The 23,954-nt window shown below is 39.5% G+C and overlaps 1 protein-coding gene across 2 annotated transcripts in view; it reads right to left on the bottom strand.

Annotated features, from left to right (window-relative positions):
• Positions 1–23,954, bottom strand: part of LOC137305984 (alpha-actinin-1-like) — a 98,898-nt gene that overhangs the window by 17,239 nt on the left and 57,705 nt on the right. Inside the window, exons 8-16 of one of the 2 annotated variants that reach the window (XM_067974974.1) lie at positions 20,503–20,588; positions 16,477–16,569; positions 14,562–14,792; positions 10,761–10,908; positions 5,002–5,152; positions 4,589–4,697; positions 3,064–3,204; positions 2,781–2,963; positions 1,849–1,983 (exon numbers count right to left, since the gene is read on the bottom strand). In XM_067974974.1, the coding sequence (XP_067831075.1) occupies positions 1,849–1,983; positions 2,781–2,963; positions 3,064–3,204; positions 4,589–4,697; positions 5,002–5,152; positions 10,761–10,908; positions 14,562–14,792; positions 16,477–16,569; positions 20,503–20,588 (1,277 nt within the window). Of the gene's footprint in view, positions 1–1,848; positions 1,984–2,780; positions 2,964–3,063; positions 3,205–4,588; positions 4,698–5,001; positions 5,153–10,760; positions 10,909–14,561; positions 14,793–16,476; positions 16,570–20,208; positions 20,295–20,502; positions 20,589–23,954 lie in introns of both variants that reach the window. The other variant, XM_067974975.1, reaches the window with a different exon arrangement.

Here is a 23,954-nt window from a genome sequence, read left to right as displayed (position 1 = left end):
AATTAGAACAGTGCCTATTGTATCAACTCAGTCCTCTCCAGTTTTCCCAAACAGGTGTCACTTTACAGACAAACTCTCAGCTGGGAGAATTGGGCAGTTTTGCTATGGATTGGTGCAGGAAAGCTGCTAATATTGATCATTTTTTGGTAGCAAGTTAGGTAATCTTAGTTTGACTGACCCTATTAAAGTCTGACGCTTATTAATCCTTCTGGGGACTTAATAGCCAGCAATGTCAAATTAGTAGTCCGGTCTACCTAAGTGCCTCAGTCATGCAACAATGGGTCTAATTTCTCTCTCACACTCTGATATAATAGAGCTGAGAAAGATTGTATTATGGTCGTTGCTACTCTAAACTACTCAAAATTTGCAGGGCTATGGGGAAAAAGAGCTGGGGAGTGGGACTAATTGGATAGCTCTTTCAAACAGCCAGCACAGGCATGATGGGCTGAATGATTCTATTAACATTCCTTTCATGCTGCTTCAAAACTCCAAATATGCTGTCCACTTCTTCCTCCAAGTTGAAGTCACACATCACGTTACAAAGAACCACTTAACCGTTCATCTCATCCTCTCTTTTTCCCCCAACTATAGTGGAATCTTACATTTTGGGCCTAGGCCATTCGAATAGGTGTCTCATTCCAAAAACAAATATCTTTGCACCCGATACTACATACATTTTTTTTTATATATATATATACAAAAAAAATGCACAACATGCACAGAGTCAAACCTGTAACTCTAAGGATAAAAACTTCTCCAATGGTTATCTGGTATGGCAGTTGAGTAGCTGAGCCACACAGACAAAAAAGATCCCAGGTTCAATCCCATTGGTGCCAAATTAGTTGATCTCGGTTAAGGTGACAGCGGCAATGATGCTCGCATTGGTTTCAGCATTCAGATTAGGGAGAGGGAAATTAAGACAGTTTTCCTATTTGTAATCGCTACTTGGTGACCCTATCAGCATAATGTGTGGATGTTGGGCGAGAATAGGAATCAGCTTAGTTGCTATGCCCTCCCAATTGCAAATTGGTCAAGAAACCAGAGGGCACCCAGTACGCATGGAACCATATACCAGCAAGGAAACACCTTCAGGAGAGCAGAGGAAAGAAATTGCATTTAAAAAACTTAACAGAAAGGGGCTAAAATCATTGCCTATTGCCATCTCTAATACTTCTTTACTATAGTTAAGGCAAACATCAGGCTCAATGTCATGGTTTTTAGGGAAGGATGTACACCAATAATTAAAAATTTCTCAATGGGATGACACTGCATAACTCATGGAGTGACTTGCTAGGCTATATTAAAGAGCATTAGGAATAAACCAGAGTGGATTGGAGTTCCATGATGTCCAGACCAGACATGGGTGGCGGGTCCCCGTCCTTGATTAGTAAATTTGTTTTTGACAATCCCGTAGCTTTCATGGTCATTTCTCTGGTGCTAGCCAATAAAATTACCAGATTTATTAAATTTCACAATCTGCCATGGTGGGATATGAACTCAACCTCTAGGTTGCTAGTCCAGTCCCATAACCACACTACACTACTTTAGCTATGAAATGTCAATGGCCATACTTGTCAGCTAGAATTATTCGAAGCATTTAGGAAGAAGTTTGAGGTGAAGAGAAGCAAGGTAACAAACGAGGAACAAATCTCCTATTGATCAAGGCTCTCTTGAATTGCCAGTGTAAATGTATAGAGGAATTTTTTTTAAAAATTGGAGCCAACCACAGTGGCAATAGCTGTACAAGGAAGGATCCACTGATGAGAGTCTGGAGATAGAACAATATGATTACTTTTCAGGGAAAAATAAACTCAAAGCCAATGGTGCATACCAAAAGAATTTGCCAACCTGCATCTTTGTCTGAATCCAGGGTCCAACAACATTAGCATTGTTTGCAAACTGCTCACGCAGGTGCTCATTGGACTGTTGCTTGTTAAATTCTGCTTGCAAGGCTTGGTCTCGTGCTGGCACCAACTGCTGAACCTGTAACAAGGACAGCAACGAAGTTCTGATAGTCGCAATTTTTGTTCAAGAGCATAATGCACAATCATTTTTTCCAGTCTCCATTTATTTTTCCCTCACTCTTTAGGACTCTGCACCAAGTACAATTCACTTGCTAGGCTGAAACTTGTTTCCAGGCCTCTGCAGCTTCCGAGATAGTCACTAAGGGGTACAAAGATTGACTCCCTCTCAGATCTCAAAAACAAAGGAAAGTCAAAGATCACAAAAGGCCATCAAAGCGCATCCCTCCCTGTAATTCAGTAACTCAGATTGTATTTTGAGCAACTCGTGTCATTGTCCTATTAACTTCTTTGGTAGGTAGCCAAGCTGAAACTAGTAGGTCCTCTGGACCATTGTCCGTTCTTTTTAGAGAAAGCTTTTTTGCATGCAAAGTCAACTATCTTATTCAGGTGGTACGGCTACAATCAGATGCTTGTTTTATGGGAACAGGAGGCAATGAGGGAGAAAATAAACAGGGATGCAAACCACAACCAAACACCTCTGTGGTACAGCACTTGAACCATCAACAGTTTTGATTAACTACCTGAGTTTCATTTTCAACTAGATGCCTGTCTTATCCATTTGTGTGCACTCTAATTGTTACATCCATATCCCTGTGCACATTAAAACAGCATTGCTTACACAAAGCAGTCAGATGTGGACTAACCTTCCCCCACCACATCTTATTGTGAAGAAAAGCACTTACAAGACGCTGCACACAAGTGATTACACTTTATACAATGCATTTCAGATACTGATGGCCTTCAGCAGTCTCTTACCTTATCCCATTTCTCATTAATACTCTGTGGAGTGATGGATGTGTATGGATTCACACCAGACAGTTTGATATTATAGGACTGGGCAATTTTCATCATTTCATTGTGGATGCCCAGGATTGCCTCACGCTCTTTGTCAGCATCTGGCAATGTGGCTTTGAATTGTTCATGTGCTGCAATGAGGCCCTACAGAAAGCAGAGAGCAAGCAAACTGATTACTACACACAAGCAGTTTCAACCCACTGCTTTAAATATGTCTGGGCTACATCAGTGGCTCAGTTTGTACCTGGATCTCCTCAGTGGTATGGACAATAAACATGTCCTGCAGGTCTTCCATAGCTCCCTCCATCCAGTTGTTGAAAGGTGCAGCTCTTTTGGCATATTCCAGATATAACTGATCAATTGTTTCCTGCAGCTTTTCAGTCCTCTGTTGAAACAGCAGCAATCAATTCAGAAAAGTACCACTTATGTTGTTTAAAAAGGGATTTGTGTTTAGGAAGCAGCAGCCAAATACTTGGCAAATTAAATTGGAGACTTGAAGAGTGTGTATTTTTCCCAAACACAATTCAAATATATCTCTGCACCCATAAGCACCAGAATGAAGGGTAACAAAAGGATTGTGTTTGGTCAAGAAATGTCTGCTGGTCCTTGGGCCAGAACACAAAAATCAGGAACTTGGAAATTTACATGTTCTGCAATATCAGCACCAAATCAGATAAAATTTGTTGGCCGTACATGACCAGACATTTATACAACTAAGTGAACCAAGTTTAAAATAAGTAAACTGCTATAGGGTTAGAGTTCTTAATTTCACAATGGTTTTGCTTGTAATTTTTTTTCCCTCTACATATAGTGTTTTGATCAGTTATAGCTACTGGTGACCAGTTTTCTTTTAAAACACAAATCTTACACTAGCAAAGTTTAGTCACTCACACCCATTTTATTCAAATACTTAGGATTTATTATTTATGTTAAATCTGCAGCCTGAGTAATTTCTTTCCAAAGAACAATTCAAGGTCTGAAATCCTTCTTGTACTAAACAGGCTAATCCACTGGCAGAAGGTACTTTTGACTAGTCTAGGCATTATCAAGTTCTGGCTCTACTCAAGTACATTTCTCCATCAGCGACCCTCTGGGTTTAATGAATTTTCACACGTGTCAAAGATTGACTTTGGTTGTAAACTCCCACATCTCAGCTGCCCAGTGGGGAAGCTGAGTTGCAGAGACCAGGAAGGATGAAGACTTGAGCCTGGTCTGTTCCAACTTACCCAATCTCAGCTGGAGTAGTGGTAGGGGTGCATATTTGGCCTCAATATCCCAGAGGTAGGGAGGGGGGGAAAGGTCAATCAGGGTTTCTACTCCTGATTATTTCAACGACTCTTAATGGAAACTGTGCATAAGTGGATCTTGTGAATATAGGATCAGGCACAGCTGCAATGAGCATGGATGCTTACTAATTAGATGCACATGATGAATGCACGAAGGCAATGGGTACTGCACCCCATCAGGAAGGTGGAGGGGAAGAGAGATGGAAAGAACTGATAAAGTTGGCTCAAAACCTAAAAAAGCAAGTGCTTTTCGTATGTTCGCGTATATAATCTTCTATCCAAAAAGGTCCAAATTTTTCTACGCCCAACTCAAAGGCTGAATATTGCAATGCTGATAAACTGGATCCCAAGCAAACGTTTTCCAATCAATATGAAATTACCACTGCACAAGTCAGCTAGCACTAAAATTATGATTGAGATTGCAGATATGCACAACACATTACAAATTCATTAAGATATAAAACCCATCGGTTCAGGTCTCACCTCCAGGGCATCTCTCCTGGTTTGTGTCAAAGAGCCCAGGGTATCCCAATGGTCACAAATAGTCTGGCAGCGAGCATTTACACTGGGAGAGTCATAATAATCCAGATCACTGCAGAAAGCAGAGACAAGAAAAGCAAGGATTTGAACAAAGTTTGTGCTGGTAGCACCCTGAGACTAAGGACATTTCTCGTCACACAAAAGTTTGTGTAGATAATTTAACTTATGGTTACATATGAGCAATACGGGAAACATTCACCATCTTTTTTTTCTACTTATTACAGCATACTAATTGTGTTTGTGAATTTATCTGACTATGGAGAGATCCAAACTCAATGGCATCAGTTACAAAAACTGCCCTTTAATTCATTGAATGGCTGCATGGTTGGTGCAAACAATCACATTATTGTACATACTTGAGCTCTTGTGCGATGGCAGCGATCTGCTCCACACGGTCTTGGTGTGCTGCCAGATCACTCTCAAATGCCTCATGTTTCTTCAGCAAGGCTTTGATGTCAGCCAGCGCGGCCATTTCATAGTCTTTCTGCGTCAACATTGCTTCTTTATCTGAAAGGTGAAGACGAGGCAAGGGTTTAACCTGGGATTTCTACCCAAGAGTCAAGAGATGACACTATTATTAATTGCCACCCATTCATTGCATAAGTGAAAAGTAAAAACCTGTTTAAAGGACACACCACTCTAATCAAGTGTAATATTCACACATGGAAAGAATTATTCCAAAACATTCTCAATTGAAATAAATACAGTCAACCCACCTGATCACTCTCTCAGGGCAAGAAGATGATCATTAGGAAACTTAGTTTAGAGCTACAATCTAATAAAGGCTACTGTAATGGTGTTTTATTCATGTTACAGTATGAATGTATATGTACTGTACAATGTTGTAGTAGGATTTCAATAAAATTCTAATGGCAGGCCGGTGAAGTTTTTGTATTGCAGCAGAACCTCTTATCTGCTCTGCAATTATCTGCCAAAATTCTTGAGACAAAGCTTGTGTGAGATTTTACTGATTGCACAGCTCCAACATCAATCTCTTGTTTGAGATAAAGGGAGGTCCAACATGTAGCCCTATGGCCACATGCAGTCCCTAAGCACTGGTAAACCGCCCTTGAAGTCCAGGCTATTCAACACTACCTGCGCTTATATTTTTTGTTTGCTGGTTTTTGCTGCTTGAACATTGTGAGCCTAGAAGTTAGCAAAAGGCTGTTGCTTCAGCACTGATAAATCATAAATTAGAACACCAACATTTCTTAGTTATAGCAACTTCAGATTTGCAAATTAATGAGAACACAAGTTTAAATTTTAGATGTGGTCCCCCAAGGTTCCATGATACATAACTATGCAGCTTACAAAAGCAAAAAACTTGGACATCCTGGCCTACAGTATTGATATAAGACATGTACATGATCGAAATCTAGGGACTCTTATCTGCTAATTTCCACTATTCACTGGGGACAGGTGGGAAAAGGAGAAGCACGTCACTGCATTAGAACACATAATAATGATTCCACTACAGATCCATTTGAATTGTGAATTGTGAAACTGCCCAGCAGTACAATTACAGATATTGTCCTTAGGTTGTGTCCAGACAGAGAATTTTGAGCTGTGTAAATTATTAGTGATAATAGGTTATGTCACTGGTGGTGCAACTTGGTGATGAATATCAACAGAAGTCTCAGCACAACATTAAATGTATTGACCCAAATGTAAATTTTTTCCTATTGTATTATTTTAATGCTAATGTAAACCTATTTATAATAAACAAGTTAACAGATCTAATGCAGTGACGTGCTTCTCCTTTTCCCACCTGTCCCCAGTGAATAGTGGAAATTAGCCATATAAATATTGTGGCTACGAGAGCAGGTCAGAGGCTGGGTATTCTGCGGCGAGTGACTCACCTCCTGACTCCCCAAAGCCTTTCCACTATCTACAAGGCACAAGTCAGGAGTGTGATGGAATACTCTCCACTTGCCTGGATGAGTGCAGCTCCAACAACACTCAAGAAGCTCGACACCATCCAAGATAAAGCAGCCCGCTTGATTGGCACCCCATCCACCACCCTAAACATTCACTCCCTTCACCACCGGCGCACTGTGGCTGCAGTGTGCACCATCCACAGGATGCACTGCAGCAACTCGCCAAGGCTTCTTCGACAGCACCTCCCAAACCCGCGACCTCTACCACCTAGAAGGACAAGGGCAGCAGGCGCATGGGAACAACACCACCTGCACATTCCCCTCCAAGTCACACACCATCCCGACTTGGAAATATATCGCCGTTCCTTCATTGTCGCTGGGTCAAAATCCTGGAACTCCCTTCCTAACAGCATTGTGGGAGAACCGTCACCACACGGACTGCAGCGGTTCAAGAAGGCGGTTCACCACCACCTTCTCGAGGGCAATTAGGGATGGGCAATAAATGCCGGCCTTGCCAGCGACGCCCACATCCCGTGAACGAATTAAAAAAAGATCAGAAATTCCAGACTTAAATGTGCCTAATGACAATACAAACAGAGGATTCATCTAACAATATTCTTAATGATTTTGTTTCTCATTAGCATGACAGACAAGATAACACTCAAATTTCAAATATGGAGAAAGTGTTCAGTTTCAGCACAGCATCTCCAACAGTGTGGCTGAAATACAAAAATTGTCATGTTTTGGGAGGGTACAGGAAGGAGAAAACACAGTCACAACTCCCACATCCAGTCACCCTGGAGCATTAATGAACACAACAGTCTAAAATATGGGAAACAATTAAGCAGTATTGGCACAGGCCGATGCAACTTTAAATTTAATTTTTTTCCCTAGTAGTGGTTTATTTATCTAGGCAGTGAAAACACAAACTAAATATTTACATGTTGACTTTTTGGATATTTGCACTTCTGGACAACTGTAGCAAATAATATTTTGCAGGAACTGGATCATAAATGATTGAAATGTTTTTTAACTGTGATATCAAAATTTCTACTTCCATAGGTTCCATGCACAGATTCAAAATGACAAACATATTTTCTTGCTGAAATAATTCAAGGTGTGGACATTAATTAGGGAGCTTAAAGTTATTTTAATTTTTCACCATGCCAAGGAAGTCAAGATTCGTAATAAGGAAGTACTGCAATTAAATAGCTCAGAAAAATCATACTTGCACTCCTGCTCAAGAAAACATTTAATCAAATCACAATTGAAACTCACCATGTTTTTCCAGAAGTGATACTGTAAGGGTGAAACATTTACTCATTTTATATCCAGTCACACCAGTTGTTGAAGTACTGAATAAACATTGCAAGCAATTCAACAACCCAAGAGTAACTTCATCCATTTTATTTAAATGCGGAGAGGAGATGGGTTAATGTTTCAGGTATAGATCTTTCACTAGAACTCAGTTCTGATGAAAGGTCTACAGCTGAAATCCGTTCCTGGCTTTGCTCTTTACAGCTGCTGACAGGCTGCTGTGCATTCTCAATATTTTATGTTTCTTTATTTCATTTCCAGCATTGGCATTTTGTTCATTTAATTGAAATATTTTATCTATCCATTTTAAAAATCATTTTCTCTTCTCCCTCATCCCCATATTGCGCAATACCAACTGCTCCAACCTATAGTAACTTTGCAAAAAAAACTGAAAAAGGATCGCCAAGTAGGGTGGGGGGGAAAGAAGATCTGCACTAAAGTTTGTGCCAAACAACAAGAGGAAACTCAATTAACCCAGAGGGCGAAGCACCTCTAGGTTAATGAGCATCTGTTAATTCAATTCCATCATCTGGCAACACACAGGCTTGGAGGAACCAGCCAATATCATCAACTTTATATTTTAAACAAAAATGAACATCCTTTTTTTGATTTTCCAAGAGGTCATTGAGGAGGGCGCTCACCCCAAGTGGATATTTTAATCTATTACATAAACAAAGTTTTGTAGAATATGTGTGGTTGCATTATGGCTAAAAATGAAATTCATCTACAAGTTAATGCTGAACAAGGATTCCACCCAACACTTGTGGTCTTTCAGATACTGTCTAACCAGCAATGCATTCCCAACAGTTAGTTATTTAATAACTACATTCAATGTACTTTATAAATGCAAAAGAAACATTCCAAGGCACTTCAAAAAGGTAGGCGTCAGGAAACCAAACACCTAGCCAGGAAAGGCGAGATTAGGAGTTCTGACTGAAATCTGTGTCGAAGAGATTGGTTTTGAAATGGTTTTAAAAAGTTCAGAGATGGAAAGGCAAAAAGGCTTCTGGAGGAGCTTCCAGATTGCAAGGCTGAGGTAGCTGAAGGCTGTCACCTATGGCGAAATAAAGGCTGGAAGTAGAGGAATTGAATGTTCAACCAGCGATATGGTTGGAGGAGACTGTAGAGATTGGATGGGGCAAAGATATGAATGGATGAGTACAAGGATTTTAAATTTAATGCATTGGGGGGGATGAGGAGCCAGGAAAGGACAGCAAAGACTGGGCGACAGGGCAAGTGCAGCAGAGATTTGGACAAGTTGGCGTTATGGAGTGTGGAGGATGGGTAGCCGACAAGGAGGGTATTACAGTAATCCGGCCGGGAGGTGACAACAGCCGTACAAGAGCTTCAGTAGCAAAGGAATGGAGATAGGGGTAGAGGCAGACAATGTTGCCGAGGTGGAAGTAAGCAGTCTTAGTGGTAGATAGGATTTAGGGTTTAAAACTCAACTCAAGGTCGAACAGGAAGCCAAAACCGTGAATCTGATTTAATGTTTGTAGTATTTGCATTTTATTATTAAATCACCAGGCATATTTGTCACACTGGGTAATGGGGTGCCGATGGTGATTAACGTAGAGCTTTGGAACAGATAGCGCAGAGCAGTCGATTACAGGCTGACAACAAAGAGCCAAAGCTTCTGCTTAGTCATGGCAGCCTCTGACCGTTTGCAATAACTAGCCTGATAAACATTTATGAGTCAGCCATCTATCTGACAGACAGTTGGTTCTTGCAGCACGTACTGTCACCTCATGCTCAAGTATTTTGAGATAATTCCATGTCATTTGCAAACATGTGATTTGCAGACAAGTTTAAAAATTGGGAATCAGAAATTAGTTACTACTTGTGTGCACATCGGTATTTTATATCTATTCCGGCAGCAAACTAGAGCTCCAATTAGTCAACATTCCTTGGATTACTTTACCTCTGTTCACCTGTTATTTACCATGCAAATCTCAATTTATTTGGGATGATCCCAGATCAGTTGTGCCGATTCTCCTGTCTGCAGCACTAGAGTCAGGAGGTTTGCCTGCAACGTCAGGGATCGGCACACCGTTAATTACAGTATTTATTTTTCTGCTGCTGGTAGCAAGCAGCTGCTGAGCAAAGGACAGTTTGATTATGGGGCCTCATGCTAATTCTATTGACAGGAAGCAAGAATTGGGCTCCAACTGTCAGTTGAGTTTTACTGAGGAACTCTGTGCTTGGCAAGCTTAGCCATAACAAAACGGGCATCACCAATCTGCTATGCTATCAGAAAATTCACAGGTTGGGCTGTCAATTCCATTTTTTTCCAGGCTGCAGCTCAATAGCTTTTGATTGATGCATTTACAAGGTACAATGCTGGGACTAGTTGACCACTGTACTTCTAAACTTAACTGTCAGGTCAAAAATATTCTGATGCTATTTTGAAGATATGCTAAGGTGTCGTGCTCAAGTATGTAATTGGCAATCAGCCCTGCAGATTTGCCCACTGCTGTTTGTACCCAGGCAGGGATTTTCAAAAGCAGCAAAATTAAAAGCTGGTGTAGTACAGTTAGGCTTGGTGTAAATTTTTGTCTGATTACACTTCTGTGACAACCCTGAAGACGTTTTCCTACATTAAAAGACGCAAGTAGTAGTTGCTATTAAATGCAGGATGAGGATCAGTCAATTTTTTAGGCTCTAGTGACCCTTCACAAACTGGAGAATGAAATTGCTTAGAAGAGTCTGAATTCACTTGTAATCAGTGAGATCTACACTGTCCATAATTTTCCAGCAACATCAGTTGATTTTACATCTTACTAGGATTCCCCAAAGAGATTGTTCAGAAAATTTTACTAAATTTCTATCACCGAACTCCCCTCACATTATCATCAATTCTACACATGTAGATTATTTCATTTTAAACTGTAAACAATGTAACCCTAGGTTAGGGTCATTACCTTTGGTCCAATCTTCATGAATGGTGGCTTTCTGTCTGAATTTTTCTGCCAAATGATCAAGTCTTTCCAGCCTCCTTATCTCATTCAGCAGCCATTCCTCATAGCCCTTCTCAGCCTGCTCCAGACCTTGCCATGCATTATTAATATCCTACAACACAACCAAGAGATTGCATTATTCCACAAAAACCTACTGGGAATCAGACTATTTTCAGTACTGTTTACACTCACGTTTTAACCTGGAAGTAAAAGCACCTGGAAATATCACATAGGATTCATTCAAATGCAAATTAGATCGATTTCTTCCAGAAAATATTTTGAAGTCAATAAATGAGTAATTTCAGACATGACATATGGCAAATGTAGCAGGCTTGGGAGGAACAGGTGACTTGGAGAGGGCCATGGCCTTGGAGAAGGTACAGAGGAGATTTACCTGGATGATACCAAAGATGAGGGACTTCAGTAATGTGGAGAGATTGGAGAAATTGGGACTGTTTTCCTTCGAACAGAGAAGGTTAAGGAGAGACCTAATAGAGGTATTCAAAATTATGAGGAGTTTCAATAGAGCAAGTAGGGAGAAACAGTTTCCTCTGACAAGTGGGTCGGTAACCAGAGGTCATAGATTTAAAATAATTTGCAAACTAACTAGAGGATAAAAGGAGAATTTTTTTCACAGAGGGCTGTTAAGATCTGGAACACACTACCTGAAAGGGTGGTGGAATCAGATTCCATAGGAATTTCAAAAGGCAACTGGACATGTACTTGAAGAGGACTAGTTTTCGGGGTTACGGGGATAAAACTGGGGTGTGGGACTAAATTGCACAGCTCTTTTGAAGAGCTGGCACAGGCACGACAGGCCGAATGGTCTCCTACTGTGCTGTAAAATTCTATGATTCCATGACTTTGGACCCATGGTCCCCAAAGCTCTCCACCACTGGGGTTTTCCTCGCCTCATGTCTGGGTCTGTTGTAGACTCATTGATAGAGACTGATCGCCATGATTAGTCAACTCTATTATCATTGTATCATGTGATACCGGGAGGGCAGAAGGCAAACGAGATGGACCTTGGTCTTTTATCATCTAGCAATTCCCATGTTCCACGTAACTTGCATTTATAAAACTCCTTTGCATATCTCATGCCCCAAAGCATTTCACACAGAATTAGTTACCTGATATAGTTGCTGTTTGAGGTTAAACATGGCAGGCATTCCATGCACAGCAAGATCCCACAAACAGAAACGTGATAAATGACTAGGTAATCTGTTTTAGTGGTGTTGCCTAAAAAGGAGGAATGTTGACCAGGATACCAGCAGAATTTTTGCTCTTTTGAGTAGTGCCATCCTTTAATTTCCACTGGAACAGGCAAGATGAGATCTCGGTTTAATATCTCATCCAAATAAGGATAAAGATATTAAAAATATCATTTATTGGACAAGAAAGTGCTGACACCAGGAAAACAGTGAGTAGGGGGATTTGAGTAGGAAATTGGTGAATAGATCATTACAGCTCAGATGGATAGTTCAGCAATTGGGAAATTTCAAAAGTACATTTTAATCTAGCTCCCTTACAATGTCAAATTCATAACCTCTCCCAGCTAGTTCATCCAATGCTTTTAACAGCCTGAGTTTATTTTTTGGAAGTATTTCTGCATGGACGAAGATGATAAAGAATGTTGATCACAATTCAACCTTAAAAAGTTTCAACTGTCAGCCAGTCAGAATGTCAACACAGGCACGCTACTGTCAGGTTCACAAGCAGCCTTTGATTACATAAAACTCCCACCTCCACTACCACAGTTTAGATTTTTCTCCCAAAATATATATAAAGTTCTGTTTATATCAGTATAAAAGCAGTATTGAGGAGTTTTCAGTGGAAAACTACCCAAATAACGACACTAGTGTGTTCCAAGTATACACAACATGGTCATGTCAAGCTAGAACAGTTATCTCACCAGTCTTTGCAACCCACATTCAAAATGGAATTTAAACATTGTTGGTTAGAAATCAGAGATGGAAATAAAACTCTCCACTTTTGGACACTTTCTTCTTTGCACACTGAACAAATGACAGGGGTGGGGGAGTCCAAAACCATTATGGCACAACTGTATGTTCATTATTGGATGTGGGGCAATAAGCACTTATTTGACAGTATGCATAAGGGATAGGAGCAGGAGTAGGCCATTCGGCCCCTCGAGCCTGCTCTGCCATTTAATGAGATCATGGCTGATCTGATTTTTACCTCAACTCCAATTTCCTGCCCTTTCCCCATATCCTTAGATAAATTTTTGATCAGCAAGGGAGTCAACTTCAGCCTCCACAGCTTTTTGGGGTAAAGAATTCCAAAGATTTATGACCCTCTGGGAGAAGAAATTCCTCCTAATTTCCATCTTAAAATGGGCGACCCCTTATTCTGAGACTATGCCCCCTAGTTTTAGATTCCCCCATGAGGGGCAACATCCTCTCAGCATCTACCCTATCGAGACACCTCAGAATCTTGTATGTTTCAATAAGATCTCCTCTCATTCTTCTAAACTCCAATGAGTATAGACCCAACCTGTTCAATCTTTCCTCATAAGACAACCCTTCCACACCCGGAATCAACCTAGTGAACCTTCTCTGAACTGCCTTCAATAAAGTATGTCCTTCCTTAAATAAGGGCACCAGAACTGTACGCAGTACTCCAGGTATGGTCTCACCAGCACCCTGTACTGTTGTAGCATGACTTCCCTGCTTTTATACTCCATCCCCCTAGACATAAAGACCAATATTCCGTTTGCCTTCCGGATTAACTGCTGCACTTGTATGTTGACTTTTTGTGTTTCATGTACGAGGACACCCAGATCCCTCTGTACTGCAGCATTTTGTAATATTTCTCCATTCAAATAATATTTTGCTTTTTTATTTTTCCTCCCAAAGTGGATGACTTCACATTTTCCCACATTATATTCCATCTGCCAAATTTTTGCCCATTCACTTAACCTGTCAATATCCCTTTGCAGACACTGTGTCCTCATTGCAACTTGCTTTTCCACCTATCTTTATATCATCAGCAAATTTGGCCACTAGACATACTGTTCCTTCATCCAAGTCATTAATATATATTGTAAATAGTTGAGGCCCCAGCACTGAGCCCTGCAGCACCCCACTAGTTAAAGATTGCCATTTTGAAAATGACCCTTTTATCCCGACTCTTTGTTTTCTGTTAGTTAGCCAATCCTCTATCTATGCCAGTATATTATCCCCAACACCACGAGCTCTTATCTTGTGCAGTAATCTTGTGTGGCACCTTATTGAATGCCTTTTGGAAATCCAAATATACTGCATCCATTGATTCCTCTTTATCCACCCTGCCCATTACTTCCTCAAAGAAAACTAATGATGTTAACATTTAATTCTTCTCACTGGAGCTCATGTGATAGCTTACTTGCTAAGTGCATGACCTGGTATGGTACTGCCCCATTCCAACCAAGTAGTTCCCAGGTTCAATCCCAGGTCTGTGCCAAGTCAGCTCATCACATTCAGGGAGCTGATGAGGCTGCTACAACTAACTGAAAAAGCCCACTTCACAAATGACGAATGGCCATTTGAGCAGGGTATCGAAATACAATCAGGACCTGTGGAATCACATCCCAGCATGTCTTTGGGAGTAGAGAGGAAGGAAAAGGCATATTTATTTTTTGTTTGGGGGAGGTGTGGAGAGGAGTTAAAAGGTGTTGAGCATAAACAAATTAGAAACACTAATTTTCTGATTTCAACAGAATCCTGACTGTGATATTGGATTAAAAAAAAGTGAAATTCTTCTTACCGAGACCATTTTCCCTTCAGAAGGCATAAATGCTGGCCTGTTGCTGAGCCGGAGTTTGGTCTGCAGGGTGTTGAAGTTGATTTCAAGCTGGCACTTCTCCTGTACTTTGGGAGGTTTGTGAACCCGGCGGTAATCGCGGAAGTCTTCTAGTTTTTGCTGCATTGCTGGCATGGTTTTCTCAGGTTCTCTGTTCTCTAGCCAGGGTTTGGTTTGGCGAATCCACTCCAGCAACTGCAAACACAAGCATCAGGGGAAAGAAAATGGACATTATACAACAAGATCAAACAAAATTTAAAAATCAGAATGCAGCACCATTAAAACCAATAATTATTTTATTGAAAAGATGTGCATGAATGAGACTGTTCCAAGCCATAACAGGAAATTGGTGTGATAAGACTTTTCTGACATAATGCCTAAAGTGCAATGATAACACCAGTTTCTATTATTTTTTTTAAAAACAGGTAACACTAATGCCTGCTATTCAGTTCTCCCACCACTGGTTGTGCTGTAGTGCAAGCAACCCCTCGCCTCGCCCCTGTCCACCTACTATTTTGTCCCGCTAAAAGAAACAGCTCAAAGATATACTATCCAAGGTTTTCCAATTGCAATGCCAAAGGTAGCCCTTGCTTTTAATGGATTACAAGTGTTACAATCTGAAAATCTAGGCCATTTCCTTGCACTAACAGTGAGCAAGGCCACAGGAGATTCTTCAGTACCACATAAATTAAACCAACATTTATGGAAATAGATTTTGATATAAAAATAAAAATGCAAGTTACAACTGGAATATTAGCTCTAATCTTCAATCTTTTATCTTTGTGCGTGCAAACGCCAGTTATTTTTGTCTTTCCTGAGCACATGACAAATGTGCTGGTGGAGCACCTCATTTACAAAAGTATAAATAGAATCATCTCAAAATTCAAAGCAACTGTCAGTATCTCAAATGTTTAGTATTTTCTGTTTTTATTTATTTAGTTTCTAGAATTCAAAGTATTAATCTTGCATATTAAATGTACAGTATAAACTTTCTACCAAACACATAATAGATGCAGTTTTATGAGAATCTCGCCTCAGATCATGAATATGCACTAAATTAGAAAGGGCTATAAATTATGAAAATCTACAAATCAGAATGTCAGCAAATCTAACAAGTCCTGTCCTCAGAGTAATTAAAAAGATTACACAATAGGACTGAGGTATCCAGAATGAGTTTATCATTTAATTACAGTTTCCAATAATTAGTAAACAAGAGGCTTTATTGTATTCAAATGTTAATACAGGACATGAATTCTGAAACAGTTTCTATCTCCTTCCCTGTCAGCACATTTAAACAAAAGCAACTTAAAAATAAACTTAAGTCAAATAGTTAAAGAACTATGATTAACAATCTTCTGTCCATTTTTTCCTCTATTTTGTGTCAACAGTTAGCGCTGATTTAATTGAAGGTACTGAAAGAAAAAGACTGAGGGAGCTGATTAAGAGATACATATAAAGCCAAAAATAACTCCACATCAGTTTAAATTAATTCATCTCCCTTACTACAATGGGCTCAATAATTCCAAACAATTACAAGTACTATTAAGGATTAGCTAAAATTGAATAGAAAGACTGCTAACATTTAGTCTTCGTAGCAGTTCGATTTTTTTTTAAAAAGGGTCTTGATGGGACACAAACCCAAAAACTGTAATCCAAAAATCTGTATTGAGTTACTGTTAAGAAATTAATGAGGACTCTGCCAGTTATTTTTGATGGCTCTTTGGCTTAAAAGTTACAATTTGACGAGTACTTTCTGAAATGCATTTAGTCATTAGGTTTTTTTTTAAAAAATGCATTCCTGCAGACATTACATTACTCGCTGCAAGTCATTAATCAGTAATTGTTTTATTAGCACAGCGCACAAGTGTAAAATACATACATCACTGGCCAGCTTTTCATAATCTTCCATCAGGTGTTCATTCTCCTGGTTTACTGCCAGAACTTTGCAGATCCTATTGGCTGCAGTCTCAGCCTATCAGAAACAGATGCACGGTTAGAACTACGAGAACAAACATAGATCAGCCCACAAAAACCGCAAATACCACAAGTTAAAATTTGGGAAATTAGAAGAAAAAAGGGAAGTCATGCAGAACCTTAAGCAGAAACATTGACACACTTGAAATAAGTTACCATGGAGGGCCATTAAAGTGTAGCTTTCATTAATTGTATTTTGAAAAGTGGTGTTCAATTCCATGAGTAAAATTGTACAAATTAAAAGTTTGAACAAATAAATGCCACTCTGCAGGTTTTAAGTAGAATAAGAGTCATTGTTAACAATAAATAATGTAAAATGAATCCATTAACACATTACTCTGCCCAACTGAAACCACACTGCCATTGAAGCACAGTATAAATGGGTTCAAGAGGCAAACTGAGGGATCTGGAAGCGAGATGATGAGTAGACAGGGTTGAGATTCATCAAAAAAAGGGACTGGATTTCTTAGTCCTAATGGCTTTTTCCTCATAAAAATTTGAGACAAAGACTGGTAATTATGGATTCTGGCTACAAACAATATAAAAATAATATGCTTCATGATAAACAGTGCCTTGGAAATGCCACATAGTGCACGCAGTAATGCCATTTCCAACTAGTGTGTGCGACATGACGACAAGTTAAATGTACCACTCTGCAGACGACTGCAATCAGATCCCAAGAAACTGAAGACAAAATCATGCCAATTTCTATTCTGTTAATTACTTTGTCATTGGTAATTCTGGGCATACAACTCATCAGCATAACAATTATGCTGGAAGCGTGGATAGTATGGAACGTGCAGAGTTTATCTTGAAAATGAAAGCAAGTTTGCATGGCACACCTTTGTATTACTGAAACAAGTACTCTTGCATTAAGGATTCTGCATCCCAGAATGCCAGGAACTTCATTGTAACCTATTTAAAGAATTATGCATTGTATCAATTGTCAACTACACTATGTTGCAGTCTCTCTCTGACATAGTATACTGCCTCTACAGGCTACAGAAAAAATAAAAGGGTATTTCACCTTAGAACAATGATTTCATATGAGCCAAAAATAGCACTGGCAGCAAGGCCCCTCATTGACTAAGTGAGCTAGAGGGAAAGAAGCAATGGTGAGGTGGGAGAGGGCATATTGCTCCAAAAAGCACAATCAAAACTCTACAGGGTCAACCATGCAGCATTCATGGTCAAGAGACATCAATAGGAAAATAGTTCACAGAAAAGAAAGGGAGAAAGCTGCTGTACCTGTTACACAGCAAAAAAAGTACACAGGCAGAACAAAAGCAGATGAGAGCTGGTCACCAGTGATGGAAACACAAAGGGTCTACACAGAGAAAAGGAGACAGCAATGGATGACAGGTAAGAACAGGTTCACAAGAGAATTCATATTTTATAATAAGAAAGGAATGAAATTAAAGTAAAGTATTCAGGATTGTTTTACATGTATGTTTAATACTGTGTCTTTGGCACTGATGTTACCTAAAAGCTTTTACATACCTGCAGTGAGTTGAAATTACTTCTTGGAGACAGTCTTGCCTTGTTTTTGCTGTACACCAAAATGAATTGGTGCAAGACCAAATTTTTAAGCTTGTTTTAAAATGATGACAGTTCAACACCTACCTTTCTATTTGTTCTGATTGAGAGATTCAGCACTGTGGGAGAACTGTCACCACACGGACTGCAGCGGTTCAAGAAGGCAGCTCACCACCACCTTCTCAAGGGCAATTAGGGATGGGCAATAAACGCCGGCCTCGCCAGATCCCATGAACGAATTTAAAAAAAAGTGCTATCTATCTTGGTAGCTCCCTCAATTGGTAGAAATTGACTATAGTCAGAGGCTAGCAAATATCATTCCACATGTGCACTGGGAGTGTGCGCACGCATGTCTCTTTCTCTCCCTTTCCCCATTCGACAAACAGTGGGCAAGTGTAGCCAGGCCACCCCATACCACTGGGGTGAAATACTGTCCATACGGCATCAAATACAGTGTACAGAGAGCATTAAAGAGGATTTGATACCCACTGGCACACAGTTGAAAAACTGAAAATACTGATTACAAAGAAATCTCAGATGGGAAAAAAAATGGAAATCACCAAAAATTTAAGGAAAGCACATTCCCATCTAATGGAATACTGAGGAGATCCTTGGTAAACAATAATGGAAACATGGCTTTTGGAGTATTTAGAAAATCATTCTCTTGTTGAAAATAATAAGGAAACAGCAAGTAATGTAAGTTCAATCCTTCCTTCACAAATTGGCATTGGTTTTCTTTCACAATAAGCGTTGTACTGATAGGGTGCACATGGTACAGGAAAAGCATTCTCCTCCCGCCACACAGCTGACCAAATTCAGTAGCGCAAGCCAGAGCATAAGTGTGTTAACAGTTATTCATCTCCCTAACATTCCACAAATAAACGCCCATTTGTACTTCATAAAGTTTTATTCCAACAATCTCTACATGATAAAAAGGGTTCAACATCTGAGGGATTTAGTATTCTGGAGCTATTGTGAATTTCAATCCTGAGAATGGGAAAAAAAAAAATCAAAAAAGGCCATATGTCCCAAAAACTTTTTAAAAAAAAAAGTAGATTCCACAGCAGAATTTTCATATCTTCACTGGATAATAAAAGGTTCTTCTGTGACGTGTTACGCTGATTTATTACAGAAAAGCTTTATGGAAGGAGGCTGAAGTATGGAAAATTGTACAAATTATATTGAAGGATATCCTACTTGCATGTTTATTTAGGATTGACTGTTGTTCTTCATCTCCTAACTACAAGAAAAAGGTAGTCTTGCTCCCAGGCATCTTCCAATGATGAACCATCTACAACTACATGCTGGGTGCACAAAAGCAGCCTGGGTGGATTTCTCTTACAACTTTTCCCCCCCATCTCAGACTTCAAGGTGACCTAATTGAGGTTTTAAATAATATGGAAAGGAACTGACAAAACTTGTCCAAGCGAATAGTGCACTATGGCGGCAAGTTCAGACACTCTAGCATGCTAGTTAAAAGTTTGGAAATTAGGACTAAGAAGTGAAAATCAAACAGAACTATTTCACCCAGAAGATAGGACAGTTGGAACATAAGTTGAAGCAGACAGTATAAATGGGTTCAGACAACTGGATGTATTTAGAAAGAGAGAGAAAGAGAATATGGTGAGGAGGCAGGAAAGGTGAGGGTTGATCTGAGAGTTATAGGCTTAGAGTCTAAATGCCCTTTTTCAGTTCCTAAAAAAAAAAAATCTTAGTAAGCCATTTGCCTCAGAATCAATCTTTTTTCAAACATTCAGTCACAACTGTAGAACATAGTAAGTGATGTGGTTATATACACAGATTTGCAGTCACTACATAGTAAAATGTCTTAGCTGCTCAAAACATCAAAATTCTAAGGACCTAGGGCAGTTTCATTTATAGATCACATGAGCATGCTGATTTACATATCATTGGCACTAAATGACCTTAAAAATTACAATATCATTTAGTCAACAGAAGATACATTTGCACACATACAAACTAATATAAAATTGAACATATCTAATATTCACCGTTAGAAATATGGGGAGCACACCACAGATGACCAAAAGCTCGCAGGAGGACAGAATGTTTGCAAGGTACAGAAGAGATAAGAGCTCACCTTTTGAGCACCTGAGAAGGCATGGTAGTAGCATGAAACGTAAGTCATAATAGCCTTTTCATCTGGCCTGAGAGTGCCTACAATATCTGTGCAGAGAGAAAGTCAGAGCAGAGTAAGATTGCATCATGCCACAAGCAGAAAAACCGTTTTCTCATTACACGGTACAAGAGAGCACAGGCGCAGCATCATGCCTGGAACCAAGAATTTAAAAATCTGAGGACAGCTGAAAGAGAAGCATGAGATCAGTGTTGCAGGAAGGGGGGGGGGGGGGGGGTCCTTGGTGACTTATGGTACCTTCTGTGCTCCTGAAAAGGCATGGTAGAAGCAGGAGACATAGGTCATAATAGCCTTCTCATCAGGGCGGGCCGTGTTCACAATGTCTGTGGGTAAACAAAAATATTAGGAGAAGCTTCTAGTCGACATCTTAAGCTATTAGAATTAAACATTTTCGTGTGCATTAGCCTCCGACCGTCCCCAAACAAGTGTACAATTTTACCCAACACCACCTTTTATGAAACTAAATAAGGGAAAATGAAGGAAGTGGTACAGCACTACTTTTTAAAAAAAATATTATCTTTCTTCCTCTTTCAAATCTATATGGGGTTGTTCATAGGGGAACGATCCAGAAAATTAACCTGAAATGCCTTTATTACTGTTGTCTATCTCCGAGAGAAAAATGAAGTCTAGAACACCAATGTAAACTGAACCGATCACTGCAGTTAAATCCTGGCATAGTTTCTAGTATTTGAACCATGGGAGGAACTAATCAGACACTGTAAACTGCAGAATGTAGGGTATTGATTGGCATAAGCGTGAAGGAATTAAGTGTTTTTGCGGAAACCGAACACACCTGAACTTTCATAGAAGAGTGGAAGTAAACCTTTGATAAGTGGGTATGTTATAGACGATCAAAATCCACAGTATGGACATCTGTAAATGTCTAAGTAGAAGATTTATCATAACTAGACTGCAAAATGCACCATCTTGTGTTCTAGGCATTTTAACATTCTGCAGAGAAGCAGAAAGCTACATTAAACAAATACGGCAAAAAGATATTTCAAGTTTATTCCATCCTTAAGTTTTGTGGAAGACCAAAAGTATACCTTTATCACTTATTAAAATAAGTCAGTAGAATCAGTAGTAAAAGGAACAGCCTCTGGCAGAATGGAAACCTGGTAGCATTTAGTATCCCTGTGATAATTTTCCTTACTAATCATGGTTACCTCTTGGTTAATAAAGTTTAAATGTATTGATTTGTGCTACTGCATACCCATAGTTGTATCAAAAAGACTGCATCAGACATCTAAAACAGTGGTACACCATTAAAGTCATCCTCAAAATGAGCTAGATGCACATAAAGTGGACTCAGTCATTACATATTTAAATATCTGATCAGCAAGTTCACTTGGTAAAGATAGAATGAAAATCTCATGAGGGGACAAGTAGTTATTTGCTCCTGAAAAGTCTACAATTATCTCTGAAGCAATGACTAAAAACAGGGTACACCTTACTTGGGCCAGATCTCTCCACAGTCCAAAAACAGAATAATCTACAAATACTCAAGATGGTTTTTTACCCACAACTTTTAATATATTTGGGGTTGAGTTGCAGCTGATATGCTTTTTCCTATAGGACAGGCTTACACAGACATACAAAAATAAAAGTGTGATACTAAAAAGGTAGAGGGAAGAATCAATTCTGAATGTGGAAATGAATGTGCACATTGTATGGTTAAAACATTGCAAAAACGTTGTGCAAGTGTGAAGCAGGCATGAATTGCACCATAATGGAATCAGAGGGAGGAGAATAAAATGTGAATATATTTTAGCTGTATGTAAATCATAGAAGTCTATTGAAAGACTCATTCCAGTGGAGATACGCTTTAGTTTAGGGCTGTCCAATCTGCAGCTCAAAGGCCGCATACCGCCTTCCTATTTACCCTTACATTTATTATTTGTCCTCTTAATTTTGGGGGTTTGGAAAGAGCTACACTTAGCACTGTTGCCTCATTGGTGGATAAATCCTAAATCAGAAGACCAAGATCTGTTACTATCAGCAATTTGTGATATTTGCAAATTAACAGGAACACGGATTTGAACTTTACACTTGACTACCGAAGTTCCATAGTACACACCTGTGCAACGCACAAGGATAAACAATTGGGCACTCCTGCTGCTTTAGGTTAAGTACTAAATATGCTTTAGCAGTGCAAATTTAAGAGGGTTTTTTTTTTAAAACTGAAACAGGAAACTGTGGTTTGGAATTACAAAATGTTGGGATACCAGAACATTAAAGGGGAAGTACTTTTGGTTCAAAAATACCTTCCTTCCGACATTAAAAAAAATTCAGAATTTTATTCACTTTAACAAAATGTAATTTTAAAATCACAATGCAAACCCTCAAGTGGGGTCTCCGCTACCCATTAGGTTGCTATTGTGAAGTTAATTGCAGGGAGCATCTTGGAGCGGCTCTATTGTAAATGATGGAATGCGACTTCAAAATTGCACCAAACAAGTAGAGAATACAGATCGCCCAGCCTGTCTAACAGGGCCACTCCCAGACAATTGAAAGTACACCCCAAAATTTGAGCGTATTCATGACAATGATCAAAATGCAGTTTTACTTATTAAAGTTGGGTCGGTAACCAGAGGACAGATTTAAGGTAACTCACAAAAGAACCAGCGGCGGCATGAGGAAAAACATTTTTTACACAGCAAGTTATGGTCTGGAATGCACTGCCTGAAATTCAATAACAACTTTCAAAATGGAACTGGATAAATATTTGAAGGGGGAAAATTTGCAGAGCTATGGGGAAAGAGCTGGGGAGTGGGTCTAATTGGATAGCTCTTTTCAAAGAGCTGGGACAGGCACAATGGTCCGAATGGCCTCCTTCTGTGCTCATTCAATGATTCCAAGTTCTTTTCTTCTATACTTTGAAGGCATCATTCAAGCCCAATCCTATCCTCACCTGACATCTACACATGTGCATGTTCCAGTAGCAATCATTGATTACTGATAGACAGCAGGAACGTGAAGCAATTTTCCCCTCCCAAACTAGTATCAACCAGCCCAAGTTATGCATCCTTTCTGCTGTCCCAGCTGAGTTCAGCTAACTCAGCATACACCAGAGATCAAATTAATATCCTTTCTGGTCTGCATGGCTCAGCTACCCAAATGGATAAACTCCATGAGCAAATAGAGAGAAAAAATATATTCAAAGTCTAAATAAATGTTCTTGTTGACTAGGTTATCTTTAAGTGGTGAAAACTATTTGCAGTATTACTGTTGAAATGGTTCAGCATATAGGAAATACAATGAAGACAATTCATAACTTTCGTGCATGATGCATATGTATCAGCATATTATCAGCTTTGCATTTGGCAAGGAAACATCTACACCATCATTCCCAATGACATCCATTTCCTAAACTAGTGATATTCACAATTAACTAAAGTTTGCTTGAACCACTTCCTGTGATGCCTGGTACAATAACTGAACTCCAGTACAGTTTCTCATACAAGTGCAGTAGATTCATGCTGCGGATTACACTCTGGGTACAACCAGACCCAAACAGCCCTAAGATTTCCAGACAAAACACATTCCTTCTGATGCAAGTAGCAAAAATAGCAGTCCTATCATATAGTTACATATGTTAATTGAGTCTGTTTTTGTTAAGTTTTTATTTGGAAAATATTCTGCTTAATACCCTGCCCTGCAAAACAAATACTCAAGAGTTACAAGGGAAT

The sequence above is a fragment of the Heptranchias perlo genome, chromosome 41 (genome assembly GCF_035084215.1).
Source record: "Heptranchias perlo isolate sHepPer1 chromosome 41, sHepPer1.hap1, whole genome shotgun sequence".
Classification (NCBI taxonomy): Eukaryota; Metazoa; Chordata; class Chondrichthyes; order Hexanchiformes; family Hexanchidae; genus Heptranchias; species Heptranchias perlo.
Note: the sequence above shows the minus strand (reverse complement) of the source record. Positions and strands in the feature narration are given on the sequence as shown.